At 38.0% G+C, this 15,171-nt stretch overlaps 1 protein-coding gene across 1 annotated transcript; it reads right to left on the minus strand.

The window, feature by feature from the left end:
- Positions 1-4,966: 4,966 nt before the first annotated feature.
- Positions 4,967-9,058, minus strand: LOC136218491 (chloroplastic import inner membrane translocase subunit HP30-2-like). The gene is made up of 6 exons (XM_066005381.1): positions 8,706-9,058; positions 8,022-8,137; positions 5,809-5,935; positions 5,478-5,626; positions 5,282-5,344; positions 4,967-5,200 (listed from the first exon to the last, which is right to left on the minus strand). Exons 1-6 carry the CDS (start codon positions 8,991-8,993, stop codon positions 5,173-5,175), a joined length of 771 nt encoding a protein of 256 aa, XP_065861453.1. The 5' UTR covers positions 8,994-9,058; the 3' UTR covers positions 4,967-5,172.
- Positions 9,059-15,171: the final 6,113 nt, after the last annotated feature.

The following is a 15,171-nucleotide window of genomic DNA, read 5'->3' on the forward strand; positions in this document are numbered from 1 at the left end:
TGAATATGAGCTTGCTTAGATGGATATGTGAAATGGTCCAAGTTGAGAGTGCTATCCGAATATTGTGAGCCGGAAGCACATGTGTTGAGATATATGAGTACGTGAGTGAGTGTAACTCCTCCGTAGCACAGATGATTGTATTCCGAATTTAGTGAGCCGGAATACAGATTGGGCCCAAGGACCATTTTATATATATTGTCTAAGTATAGCAAGGCCTTTCTAAAATCAGTATTACTATTCTAAATGAATAAATTCTAACTTGGTACTGATGACCTATTTTGGTTTGTGCTCTTTACATTACTTGTATATACATATATGTGTAATATGTTTATTGAGTAGGCAGCTCACCCCTTGCCAACAGATTTTACAGGTTAGGTGGAGTTCTTCTTGCTTAAGGTCGCACCAGCAGTGTCAGTCCATTCTCATCTAGGCATTTTGGAGTCTTGTGAATGTACTTTTGTTTTGTAAATCCTCTGTGTAGGATAATGACTTAAACGTGTATTGTAAATTATAAATGCTTTCTCTTATGTATAATATGTAAAATTTATATGAGATTGAAGTTTATATGATTGAGAATTGAAAACATGTCTATGACTGATATTGTGTGAGATATCATGTGATCCAAATGAAGGGGTTACACAAGCTCTGAGGAATTTCAAGGCTTCGGAGCGGCTCTGAGGGGTAATAACGTGGGAGATAAATCTGAATCCAGCACTGTCCAAGGACAAAAGGGCAAGGTAATTGCCAAGCAGGGAAACAGAAATAAAGAGAATAGGGAGCATAGGCTGATCATGCATTCCAACAAGTTTGCAAACCTGCTCCATGACTCAATGGAAGTTGAATTGGGAAGTCACATCCTTGTAGAAGGTTCACAAGGTGGCCACAACATTGGGATAACAATGGGTAGAGGCAAAAGAACCCGATTTGAACCAGAGGCCAGAACAACATTCAGTGAGTTGGGTACTAATACGTCTATGGATAACCCAATGTTAAAAGGAAATGACCAACTGCTACAAAAATTGAGAGACAGATCAACGTCCTCAAGTTTGATGTGAATTACGAATACGGAGGTGCAGCCTCCAAGTTCGAATCCTGTTTGATTTGCTTTTGGCTTTGTGTTTACGTGTCCATTGTTATGAAGATAATCACATGGTTCGGTGTCGGTAGCACTGCTTTTCAGATAGCTTTGAGATATATGGTGAAGGTACACCGACCGACTATTGTTTGCCTTTTGGAGACCCGAATTCCCAGAGCCAGGGTGCTGGAAATCGGTAAGCAAATTAGGCTTCTGAATTGTGAGATTGTTGAAGTTGACGGATTTAGTGGGGGCGTATGGGTTTTCTGGAATGAGATGCTGGTAAGAGTTACTGTGAGGGTGAAAACCCCTCAATTTCTTCACTGTTCTGTATCCATAGAAGGGGACGAGTGGTTCATGTTGGGGATTAATCATTGAAAATTAACCAAGTGCAGCGAAAAACTACGGTTAGATTTTCTATAATCCAGTTAAGATCATGTCAGACTACCACGAAGTGAACTTCAAAACAAAATTAAAACAAAGATCTAGGAACTTACGTGCGATGTCTTTTTTAGAGATGGATGCAGAAATCCACAAGTCGAGTGAATCTCCTTAATCACGTGCACCAACCATATAGGAACTGAACCGGTGCTAGCCGTAATCGATTTAGAATGATCTGAGCATAAAGAACGCGAAGAACTTTGTGCAGGGATAGGGGGCAAAATTTTCAATTGGGAGGCTAATGATAATTAGCTTTCTAAACCTTATGAATAAATACATGTATCAATTAGGTTTAGGTTAAGTGACTAATGTCCAATTGGTCCTCCTTAGTCCCTAACCATACATATGACGCTACGGATCATATTTAATTCAATTAGGTCCAAATAGGTCCAATTTAACTACCTCACTTTAATAGGCTAATTTTTAATTAGTTCCTTCTCGAGACCTAATTATAAATATAACCCTACATATTATATTTAATTCAATTAGGATCAAATAAGTCTAATTAAATTATCTCTCTCTCTCTCTCGCGCGCGCGCGCACATATATATATATATATATATATATATAAGGCCCTATAGTATTTAATTGCAATGTCGTTCAATTAATAATTTATCCTATGCAATCTAATTAATCAATTGATTAATTAATTACATTTAGAAATTTAATTAATTAACCATAACCAAATTAAATATCAAATTGATTAGCTTGTTAAAGAACAAATAATTAATTTATCCCTTTGTTAATTAATTAACATATTCCATTCTGATTAAATATACAATATGTATTTAAGATTATACTATTATTCAATTCCACGAGTTGTGTGTGCATGATCCTAAGGGTTCGCCCTCAACTAGATATGGGCCTAAACCCAATGACCATAAGTGGTATCTAGAAAACTATTAAGGCCTCTGGCTGATACGAATTACTTCAGTCGTCTATAGAAGACACATGAAACCCATTAGATGATCTCTCAGTATCTCTTACCATTTGCATATCCATATTATAAACTAGAGATATAGTGGTTGTCATTCTATATGCGGTTTTTTATATTTCTTGATCTAAAGTGAAATGATGAATTAGATAAGTAAACTACTTATCAGGGTGTGGCCACACACTTCTTCAGTTTCACTTATCAAGTGGCCGGTGATATCGACTCACCGTTAGGTGAGTGGTAATCCCATCACTTCATCTATCCGCAACAACGTGTTCAACGATCCACCAAACATACATGTATTTGGTATCCTGTTACAGACCTGTTAGACGCATATCAAAATGAACCGCATCCCATATCATTTACTATAATGAAATAGGTCTGGAGATAATAGAGTTCTACACTTAGAAAGATCAATGACATGTTCACCATGAATGTTTCTAGAACGGATCGGTCCAGTCCCAAATTGAGCTACATCAATGCATACATGTATCTATATCTGACTATACAAATGTTGTAGTAGTGCTTCCTACGCAACTACACAGATACTATATAACCAAGAGAAAGCATGAACTAGAATAGAAGAGCTTGCCCCACCCACAACTTGTAAAAGTAATGCCAAGCACGTGCAAGACTTGATAAAATTTGGAACTACAACTTAGTAAAAAAGTGTTGATACTGTTCGTGAAGCACGTGCAAGTCTTGATAAATTTTGGCACTATATAATTTGTAAAAAGTGTTGGAACGGTTTATTAAGCACACGTAAACTTAACATATATGTTTGATATGTGCCTAATTGAATTAAAAATTTGAAGACATTATATTGAAAAGTGGAGTTGGCTGAGATTTGTGGAACCGTTATAAACTCTCTATGTCAAAATCTCTTGTATCCCTATTATGTTTATTATTGTGCATATTTAATTGATCTCTATAACATTATGAGTTAGAGAGATTTGAATATTAGGCCCTGTTTGTTTTGGGGAAAATATTATGCAGGAAAATATTCCCCCCTCCCTTTTGCTATTAAGGAGGCATAAAAGCAGAGGCATATTTTCTAATGTTTGTTTGGACAGGAAAATAAGTGGTAAGTCAATGGAAAAAGGAAGGAAGAAATAAGGGAAAATGGTTTACCCTTTTCAAAAAGGTAAAATATTTTCCTCAAAACATACACGTTCAGAGAAAAATGGGAAAAACGTTAAAAAAAATGTAAAAATACGAGAAATATGAAACACGAAAAACATAAATAACGTGAAAACGTTACAAAATACGAGAATATAAAAAAAAACCCACAAAAAACATGAAAAGGTGAATAAATGCGAAAAACATAAAACACAAAAAAAGCAAAAACTTGAAAGGCACAAAACATGAAATACACAAAAACATGAAAAATACAAAAAAAAACACACGGAAACGTGAAAAAATACAAAAAACACGAAAGCGCGAAAAATGCTAAAACACAAAAACGTGACAATATGTGAAAAACGCAATAAACATGAAAAGACGAAAAATGCTAACAAAACACGAAAACGTAAAAAACATGAAAAAACGTGAATAACAGTAATAAAATGTGAAAAATGAAAAACGTAAAAAAAAACGTGAAAAAGGGAAAAACCGAAAAACTAAACGCGAAAAAATGAAGAAAAAATACCAAAAAACACAATAACATTAACAATACGAGAAAACGTACAAAAAATACCAAAAATATGAAAACACGTTTTTCGTGTTTTTAACATTAATTTTGTTCACATTTTCTTGTTTTTCACTTTTCTCTCTTAAGGAATTTCTATTCCATTCTTTGCTATTCTATTCATTTGGAACAACAATTCTATTTCATTCCATCCCACTCCGCAAACCAAACGACACCTTACAGTTTATGTGGGTTTTTTCTGTGCTTAATATATGTGAATTTTTTTTGTGTTTTATATATATAATTGAAAATAAAAAAATACAGAAAATCTATTTTTATTGGTTGGAAAATATTTTATTTTCCTACACAATATTTTCCCTACATATTGTAAAACTATTTTGAAGGGGAAAATAAAATTTGAGCAAATTGAACTCCTAATATATTTTTCTTTTTTTGCAAATATAAAAACTTAAAGCCTGTAAATAAATTTTATAAATTCCATTCGATATAAGTAAACTCTTTATGTTATGTTGTTTTCTTAATATAAATTACAGAACCTATATATGTATATGGTGTATTGCTGTCATGTTGGTTGCTATAGTCCATGTAGGTACAAGCATATGTACTTAGGCCATCTACATTCTTTTCAACTTTCAAGCACATCACTTCAGTAAAACTAAGTGCCTGTTTGGTCTCCTTTTTAGAACTATTTTTTGCAAGAGAAAAAGAAAAAAAGTGTTTGGTGGAATTTTGAAACATGTACATTTTTAACAGAAAAATCAACTAACAAACAGGTGAAACAAACGGACCCTAAAGCAATGCCCTTGTTTGCAGGATATATTTTCACGAAATGCATAATGCAGTGTTTGAAAAAGGATTAATTATCTCCTGGGGAAAAAAAAAATTCTCATCAGATATAGTTCTCAGTAAGTCTCATATAGCATTCAGGAAAAAAAGACTTGGTCACCAGAAAGATTAATAATAATAATAATAATAACAAAAAAAAAAGACATGATGGGAACAACTAAGAACTGTTTCTCAATCATACTAAAAGAAAGTGCTTCCCAAAGTCTTTTGTGGGTGAGTACCAGTGATTCATCGTCTAGCTTTCAGCTCCGGGTCCCTAACCACAAGATTTAGTAAGAAATCAGAAAATAATATCGATATTTTCTATTCAAGACTTGGAGTTAAGTCTGAACCAGACCTTTGGATATGGTCAAGAATAAGGAGCCTTGGTCCAGGAGGGACTTTGACATCTCTAAGAGCACTGAAATGTATAATAGGCATTAAATCTCGAGATTAATAGAGTTACTCGGTAAACAAACAACAATGTCGCTGTAAAATAATTAATCATTAAGGGAAAAATAAAAAATGAATCTGTCTAGGTATTCACTACTTGCCTATCAGTGAGCAATGGCAAAGTGCCATCTGTTAACAAGCCTCTCTTGAAATTCTTCTCATAGTTCTGTAGGCCAAGATTATTTAGCATGGCTCTTGTTCTTGAATAATGCGTGTCTTCAGCAGGTGGTTGAGAGAATTTTTGTCCTAACTGAATAATCCCATAAAAGTTTCTTTCAGACATGGTGAGCAGAACATGAATTGGTAATAATATAATTACCCCTGTTTAATCACATCTTGCTAAGATTTCATCATATAAGCGGTCCAAAAGGATAAACAACCAAATTTGCCTATTACAGCACAAAGTATAATTTTTTTGGAGTTGAAGCATACCTGGAAGATCCCACCTTGAACAAGTGCAAAAAAAAGTCCAGAAGTGACTGCATTTGCAGCCTGATTTGGTCCTCCCACACCACTTACCAGTGAAAACATGGCTCCAGAACCAAAAGCTGCTACCATACTGCAATATAAGTTTGATTATCTTCAGTAAAAGCATGACAACTTCAACATGTCAATATGCCTAGAGAGCATGAATGGCTTTTTAATAAATTATGTTGAATGCAATGTATACAATAAAAAAGGAGTAAATTACACCAATGGCACCTGACTTTTACCCCAGTTCACACTTTAGTACCTAAATTACATTTTGTCTCAAAAATATACCTCAAGTATTGGTAACTGGACAATTTAATGCATTTAGCCGGTCACTAATTGGTCAACACAGATTTGACCATTTTTACACAAAAATTGGGACTCACTTTACCCTCAACTCACCTAAAAAGACAAAAATACCCTTACTTCTTGCTACCATCTCATTCACTCTCTTTCTCTCTTTGATTTCATTCGCTCTCTCTCTCTCTTCGATTTCATTCACCCTCTCTCTCTCTCTTTAATTTTTTTCTCTCCTTCCATGGATTACATCTTTTAGATTCGCTATTAACCTTCTAATGGCTCTGTTATGCATTGAATCTTCAAATCAGGTGTAAAATGCAGACTTCAATATATGCAGTCAAAGGCAGTAGTTTAAACGTTTGTTAAATGCATTGAGTCTCAAAAATAGCGGAGACTTCTTGGTGAAACATGTTTCTGTCTTCTTTTTTTCCTGCAAGTGGGTTTCCATTCCATCTCCTTTTGCTGTCTCCTTCTTCTTTTCCTTCTTTTTCTATAGTGGGTTAACCTCGGAAAAGGCGATACGCACCGGCGATTCAGCTATCACGAGCGGCTTTAATGGAGATCTGGATCAGTATCATTTTTGTTCTAATTTACAAATAAAGTCTCAATTATTTAGGATAAAACTGAAAATATCATTTTGGATTTGATTGTTCTTAAATCTGTCGCTGCTCATTCTGGATAATTAATGGTTACCATGATGGTGGGAGAAGAAAAATAATCAAGTATGGTGATTATATGAAATTGAAAGAGTTGAAAGAAAGTGAGTTATTGAAGAGATGGGTGAGTGAATAGAAAGGAAGGAGTTTCTGGAATTTTTGAAATTGTTTTGAAATGAAAAAGGGATTGAGATGGTAAGGGAGGAGATGAAGAGAAGGAGAGAAGTGGTTTCCATGGCTGTGTAAAGAAAGAAAAAGAAATTGAAGAGAGAGAATGAAAGAGAGAGAAAAAATTGGTCAATTTTATAAAAAAAAAGGTCAAACTCTCGTGTTGACCGGTGATGACCCATTAATTGTATTAAATTGTCCAGTCACCTCTACTTGAGGTATATTTTTGTAACAAAGGGTAATTTAGGTACCAAAGTGTGAATTGCAGTATAGTTCAGGTACCATTCGTGTAATTTACCCAATAAAAAAGCCATTGGCTGACTAGAAAAGTCCATACTTTTACTCGAAATTCGATGTTGGCAAATGCTTTAACTTGTGTCGGTTATTTAGAAAAGCTTTGATATTACTACAAGCAAGACTTGAGAAAGAATGGGCAAAAAGTATTCAACTCTAAATCCATGTGTAACTTATACTTGAAATAAGCAACATCGAGCATCCATGTGGATAGATGAGGTCTTGAAATGATAAAGGATTTGGACTAGAATTTAAGGTAGGAAACTTTTGTGATTTTTTTAAATAAATTCCAGAAACTTTGTCATTTCAAATCCTTATCCATCAAAATGGAGCATTAAAGTTTGCTAGTCAGTAATTCATAAAAGAACTCTAGCAAGTTGTTTAAACAATAACAAAAAGCAGCGTATCCCAGTCAAGATCTTCAAAAAACCCTAAAAGTATTTCCATGATAATAATTATAATAATTGTGAAACTTGATTGACTCATTTATGCTGCTATGCATAAACATCAAAACTTAACATGTTGTAGACACAACAATCATTTTAAGAGGAAAATAGGCATTTTGACACATGATGGAGGAGTAAGATTCCTATACTTCCTCTTTGTTAAGCAAAATACAAGTGATTGCAAGTTACCAATTTACGATTCCCAAGAGAAACAAGAAGATTGCACAGTAAAATAATAAAAACAAAACAGAAGTATCAAATACAAAAGTGTAGCATCAAAGGAGAAAAAATCGAAGCATGAGAAGCTGACCTGGATTGAACATCTTCCTTGCCTCTCAGTCTTTTCATGACACAGGATATGCCTGCATTAACACCTGTCATAACAGCAAAATTGCGAGCTTGTACCAAGGGACCTCCAGATAGAGCCTACGGACAAATCAAACCATCAAAACTATGTGCAAGCAAAAATCTTGCAGTAAATTGAACAACATTTTTGTTTCACAATAAATCTATCACCAAGGGCCGAAAAAAAGAGAAGTGCTCAATAATATGAGAAACCAAAGAAGGCAATTCAAAAGCAATGAGGGAAACTAGATATCCTGTATACTGCTTTTTTTATTTTATCTGCTTCATAGGGCTTTGCCTAAATGTGAACCAAGAACCAAACAACTCCTAGCAAATCATTATAATTACACTTCAAATTAGTTAAATTAGCGTAAAGAAAGAGTCTACTAGGCTCTTCTTCATGTTTTCTTCAATTTCCAATCATAAAATCATCTAATAGATTCAAGAAAAACATATTAATCACGGAAATCCCTAATTTTCCACAGAAAGAAGGAATATTGTTTCTATTATCAAATTTCTCAAATTTTCGTTTTCGTATTCGTTTTCTTCTGCGATTATCACTTTGAAATGAATTCCATCAGATAAAATTGGATAGAAAAAAAAAACTGAAAACAACAAACAGTGTAAATAGAGGTGCAGGAATCTAAACCTGAGCTTGCTTGAAGGAAGCCATAGCCTGAGGGTTTAGGGAAGCCTCAGGAGGAGTGTGAAGAGAAGAAGAGACGTCGTTGGTGAGCGTTCCCATGAAGGCACCAATAGCAGCGCCTTGAGCGGCGGAGGTAGCAGTGACGACGGCGGCTTCAACAGCCAAGGACTGTTTGGACAACCAGGACTTGAAACCGTGTTCCAAGTCCTTGAATTTGAGTTGCAACTGCTCTACTGGATTCTGAGGAGGCATGAATTTCGCCACCACAACGCCATGTTTTCCTTGCTCCATAATCTCCGCTGTAGCTGCTGGTATTGGGAATGGATTGAATGATAGATAGCAGCAAGAAAGAAAATGACCGAACAGCCTACTTCGATTTTGTATTTATTTTTCTGTTTTAGGTTTAGCCCTTGTATTTTAGTATTGTTTACATTTCCCTCCCCCTAGATACCGCTGTGTCAATCAATTCTATTCTGAAAATTAGATTATTTTTTTTTTTTGGGTAGGAAAGGAAAAGAAAAAAAACAAACAAAAAACCGCTTAACCCGGGATCAGCCTAGGAAAACTGACCCCCACCACATCCTCCAAGATCAAAGAAGAGATGAAGACCGGATGAGAAGAAAAGGTCGAAAGACCCAACAACCTAGAGTGCCCTTCCATCGCAAGACGGTCCGCAACGCGGTTCTGCTCCCTATAGATATGAGCAAACCTAATAAACTCAAAGGAAGATCCAATCCTTTTAATGCTTTTAATAATGTTCAGGATATTCCGGCAAATAGCATTGCCCTCAGAAATCATTTTAAGCGCTTCTTGGTTATCTGACTCAACAAGAAGCTTCTTCACCCCTAGCTCCTTAGCAAGCTTCAGGCCAGAGAAAATCCCCCAGAGCTCTGCCGAAAAAGAAGAACCAATACCCAAATTCTGAGAGAAGCCAGAAACCCATCTACCACCGTCATCTCTAAGGATCCCTCCTGCGGCAATTCTCCCGTCTCTAAGACAAGACCCATCAGTGTTGAGCTTAACCACCCCTTCCCTCGGCCTACACCAGCCTAAAAGATTAACCTCCTTCCTCTGAACAGCCCTAGCCAAGGGGTCTTCAACAAAACTCTCAACCAAGGTATTAATCTTTTTAGAAAAGAAATCAAAGACATTTGGCTGAGAAAACACTCCTCCTCCAAAGATCTCCTCGTTTCGCCATCTCCAAATCTGATGGCATACCACCACAAAAAGAAGAACCCCCTGCTCCCCAGGCAGAAGAATCCCTTTAATCCCATCTACAAACCAATCGTTCTCAGAATGGGCTAAAAAGGAAGAAAGCACATCCCTCGGGAGAATTCTCCTCCACACCTCTTTACTTTTCTCATAATCCCTGAGAGCATGGCACAAAGTTTCTTCAAATCCTCTGCATCTGCCACAGGCTCCAGAATCCACCAGATGCCTCCTTTTTCTATCCGAATTAGTGAGCAACCTATTCTTAGCCCCAAGCCACAGGAAGCTCCTAATGCGGTGCGGCACCTTTAAGGCCCAAATCGTCTTCCACACCCCCGGGGAAGAAGAATCCAAACCCTGATAAAACGCCTGAAAAGCAGATATACACGAATAGGCTCCATTGTTCGTCAGCGCCCAGCAGTAACTATCTTTGTCTTCAAATTGATTACTGATCTGAACACCTCTGATAGTTAGGAGCGTTTCCAGATTGAGGTAAGGCTCAAATTTATCCCAAATCCACTCACCCTCAGAATTCACAACGTCGGCAATCCTCCAGTCCTGAATGTCCAATGGAGGCAAGGATGTACAAACCTCCAATAAAGGCTTCTTACCTATCCAAGTATCTTTCCAGAAGCTGATGGACCTGCCATTACCCACATTCCACCCAATTCCAGAACAAAATTCAGCAAAAACTGCATTAATGCCTTTCCAAAGAAAGGAGCAATTAACCACTCTATCCTTAGGACCCCCAAACACCTTATCCTTTCGATACATACCGCAAAGAAGCTGGACCCACAGAGCCGAAGGAGACTGCCACATCCGCCACAGGAGTTTCATTAATAAGACTTTATTATTATCTTCGGCTCTCCTAATGTCCAGACCTCCTATATCTTTAGGCTGACAAACCTCACTCCAAGGAACAAGGTGAATCTTTCTCCCCACCTCAGCTTCACCCCACAGGAACCTACGGTTAATTTTATCAAGATCTTTAAGCACAGGTCCAGGAAGATGACAAGCCTGCATAATGTGATTGGGGGTCGCACAATTAACAGATTGAATTAACGTAAGACGGCTAGTGAGAGAGAGTCTTAGCTTTCCACGTGGCACATTTCATATTAGCCTTGTCCAAGGTATCTTTAAAAGACACTTTAGACACTCTATCACTATGGAGAGGGATACCCAGATACTTCCCGAGAGAGCTAGTTAGAGGAATACCCGAAATATCACCCAACCTCTTACAGACTCTTTTGTCCATATTTTTAGAGCACATCATCCTAGATTTTTGGACATTAAGCTTCTGACCAGAGGCCGAACAGAAACAATCTAGAATATCCATAATCATACTCAACTGCTCCTCATTACCTTCCAGAAAGATCAGAACATCATCCGCAAAGAATAAGTGAGTAACCTGGGGGCAGAAACTATTGATAGCCACTGGGTGGAATTTCCCATTATCAACAGCATCTTGGATCAGATGAGACAACCTTTCCATTGCAATAACAAAAAGAAAGGGGCTCATAGGATCACCTTGACGGATACCCCTGCCCGGAGAGAATTCCTTTGACATATCCCCATTAATCATAACTTGAAAAACAGGAGAAGAGATGCAAACCTTTACTAACCTTCTCCAACTGTCAGGGATCCTAGCTCTCTCCAGACTCTCCATCAGGAAACTCCAGTTGATGCAATCATAGGCTTTCTCCATATCCAACTTAAGAGCCACAATGCCTTTCTTCCCCTTCTTGATCTTCATAGTGTGGACCATCTCCTGGGCAATCACCACATTATCCATCATTTGTCTACCAGGCACAAAACTTCCCTGGTTCTGACAAATGATCTCAGGAAGAATGCAACGGATTCTATTAGCCACAATCTTAGTAACAGTCTTATAAAGAACATTACAAAGACTGATAGGCCTCATATGCAAAAAGGAGGAAGGCTTCTCAATTTTAGGGATCAGAACCAGAAGGGTTCTATTCACCAGCCCTATATCCTGAGAACCATTAAAAATACCTATGATAAAGTTATAGATACCTTCCTTCACAACCTCCTAGTGCTTATGGTAGAAACCAGCAGGCAGGCCATCAATCCCAGGAGCTTTAGTAGCCCCAATACTAAAATTAGATTATAAAATCTCTAATTTGTTTTCTTAATTGTTGGCTTCCAGAGGAGCACTGGAACTCTTAGGCTGGGCTCACTCATAACCAGAATCCTCAAAGACCATCAGGTTGACCTGTTCGAGGAAACTGAGGCCCAAGGCTCTGAGATCACAGCTGCTGCGCTGCGTGCCTTGAAATATGACCAACCAATAAAGAAAGGCAAAAATGCTGATGAGGCTGATGAGGAGACAACTGTCCCAAAGAAGGGCAAAAGGACAAAGGCTCAAGCTGCCCGAAAAAGGAAAGCTGTTGGGACTCCTTCAAAGAAGGCTGAGTCTCAGACCAAGAAGCTAAAGTCAGCTTCTCAAAAAGGTCAGGAGAGACCTAAGTCAGCCGAGAAGAGAAGCAGGCAAGATGAGCCTGAAATAGAGGAAAGAACAGATGCTGATGAGCAACCTCAAAAGAAGAAGAAATCTTCAGAGCTGACCCCTATTGATGCCATCCCTACTGACATCATTGTTCCTGGTGATTCTCACTTCACACAGTGTCAGGGAACTGAAGCTGAGCATCAAGAAGATGATGTAGAACTGGATGATCACTTCATCACTCAGGTGGAAGAAGAACTAGATAACGAAGATCAGGATGCTGAGGAAGAAGAAGAAGAAGAAGAAAGCGGTCAGGATGACGCTGAGGAGACAGCTAGTGAAAAGGAAGCTGCTGACCCAACTAATACTGAGTTAGGTGCAGATAAAGAACAAGAACAAGCTGACCAGCTTAATGCTGATCAAGAAGAGACTTCTCCTTCTCACTCAGGAGAGTCTATCCAAGCTGACACTCCTCCTCGCAGAAGAAGATTAGTAAAGGCAAGTCAGAAACCTGTCATTGACCTTCCTGTTCAAAAGCCGACTAAAGATCCTTCTTCTCTTAAGTTTAAGTTTTTCAGTAAGCAAACCCCTTCTTCACAACAAGCTTCTCTTGAAAAGCAAGCCTCTGTTTCTTCACAAAAGGAACAAGCCGACTTAAATGCTTCCGCTAACTCAACAAGCCAAATCGAGCAAGTTCTCGTCAATACTGCTGCTCCAAGCACTGTGCTGACTCAGAATATTCCTGCACCAATCATCACTGACAGCATTAGGATTACTACTTCACCGACCATCACTACTGCCGATCAATCATCTCTTCCAGAAAACCAAGTACAGATTGATAATCCTCTTCCAGTCACTGACCATGTCATCACTCCGACTCCTCCACCAATTGGTCAAACTGTGGAAACTAGGCAACATGATAAAGGATCACTCAGCTATCTGCATGCCACCGAGTCTGGTAGACAACTAATCAACTCGGTGCAGTCATTGATCAAGGATTTTCATCAACACGCTGAACCTTCTGCTGGGTCTACCAATACTACATCAGCTCAGCTGTCCCAAGTCACTCTGCTTCTAAATGAAGTTAAGGGACTGAAGGATTTGATAAGTGATTTGATCACAATTCAATCACATCAGCCTAGACAGGACTCAATATCAAAGCTGGCTGAGCTCCAACTGACAACGGTTCAACATCTTAACACCCTTCAAGGCCAATTCCAGACCTTGTCAGCTGCGAACACTCAGTATGCAACTTCTGATGAAGTTAAGATGCTCTTTGCCCAGATTCACACTGAGCAAACCAAGACCAACCATCAACTGGCTTCCTACTCTCAATGCTCGGTGGAGCAAATTAGCGAAGCAGTTCGTCTGCTGAACTTGAATAAGCAAAAGATGGACACCGACCAAATGAAGCAAAATGAGATATTGGTCAACTCTCAAAGGATCTTCACCCATGTGCGTCATAACAATATCCAGCATTAATATTATGACTCAGCCTTGCTGAAGACCTTTCATCAAGTTTTTGCTGCACTGACAGATTCAATTACTTGGGTAGGTAAGTCTCAAGCTTACATACTGAGTCTGCTCAGCGCCGCTGAAATCGGCATACCCAAAGAGGTCTTGAATGAAGGTGTTATTGTCTTTGACGGCATTAATGAAAGTGCCGACAAACTTAAGGAGCTGTCCACCGTGCTGACCGCCGCAGTCTTAACCGACTCTTTTAGAATTCCTCCTCCTCCCGATGCTGACAAAACGGGGGAGAAAGAACAAGCTAGAACTCAGTAGGAGGCTCCTAGAAGCAGTCAGTCCAAGCAAAAGAAAAAGAAGTAGAAATAGGCTAGGCTTAGCTTTTCACTTAGTCTGTAGTCCTATGTTCTTGCATGCTCATCTTTTGCTATGTATGCTGACTACTTTACTTTAATACAATAATTGCATCTGTTATCCTAACTTGAGTTATTTCATATGATGCTGAGTATTATGCCATTATGTATCTTCAACCCAATGCTGATAATATGTTTGACATTGTCTTGTATGTTTATAAAACACTGTCTCATAAGACCCATTGAACAAAATGATTACTCAGTACTCTCTAAATGTTACACCTTCCACTTAATACTGAGTAAAATAGAATATGTTCCATGAGCTGACCTATATCTGAAAACTAACCTTAGACTTACTCGATTAAACCTTAAAATGTTTAGAGTTAAAACTAAGTCAGTAGCTCAACCCTGGCGGGGGAGTTTGCTAAGTAATAATAGGTCAACTATCATGGGGGAGCTCAACACTGAGTTCCTCGCTGAATAGTTTTGCCAACATCAAAATGGGAGAGTTTGTTGAAACACCTTTCCACATGATTTTGATTTGACAAAATTATTTAAGTAAAATTAAATATATTCTAAACACACTAAGTTTAAATGCTTTGATTTATTATACTAATGTGTTTGTTCAATGTTGAGTTAAAATTGTTTATAAGACATAAAGAGTAAAAGGTCAAAGCCCAATATGGAAGTCAAAGCCCAAGTCAAACAGATCAAGACAACTCGGCCCGCGTGTGCAAAACGCAGCTCAGCGGAAGAAGGATCTAGAAGACCTTCTTTGAACAACTTCGGAATGAAGCTGCTGAGTTGAATCGACAAAGAGTACAAGACAGCAGCTGAGCAAGAACAACTTCCAGACAAAGTGTTTCTACTTTGGGTAAAGTTTAGAAGACACAGAACGTTGTCTAGTTGACCTTACTATAAATGGAGAGACATTCTTCCGAGCTGACTAAAAGCTGCTCAACACTGACCGAAGATA

Source organism: Euphorbia lathyris, chromosome 2, assembly GCF_963576675.1.
Source record: "Euphorbia lathyris chromosome 2, ddEupLath1.1, whole genome shotgun sequence".
Taxonomy (NCBI): Eukaryota; Viridiplantae; Streptophyta; class Magnoliopsida; order Malpighiales; family Euphorbiaceae; genus Euphorbia; species Euphorbia lathyris.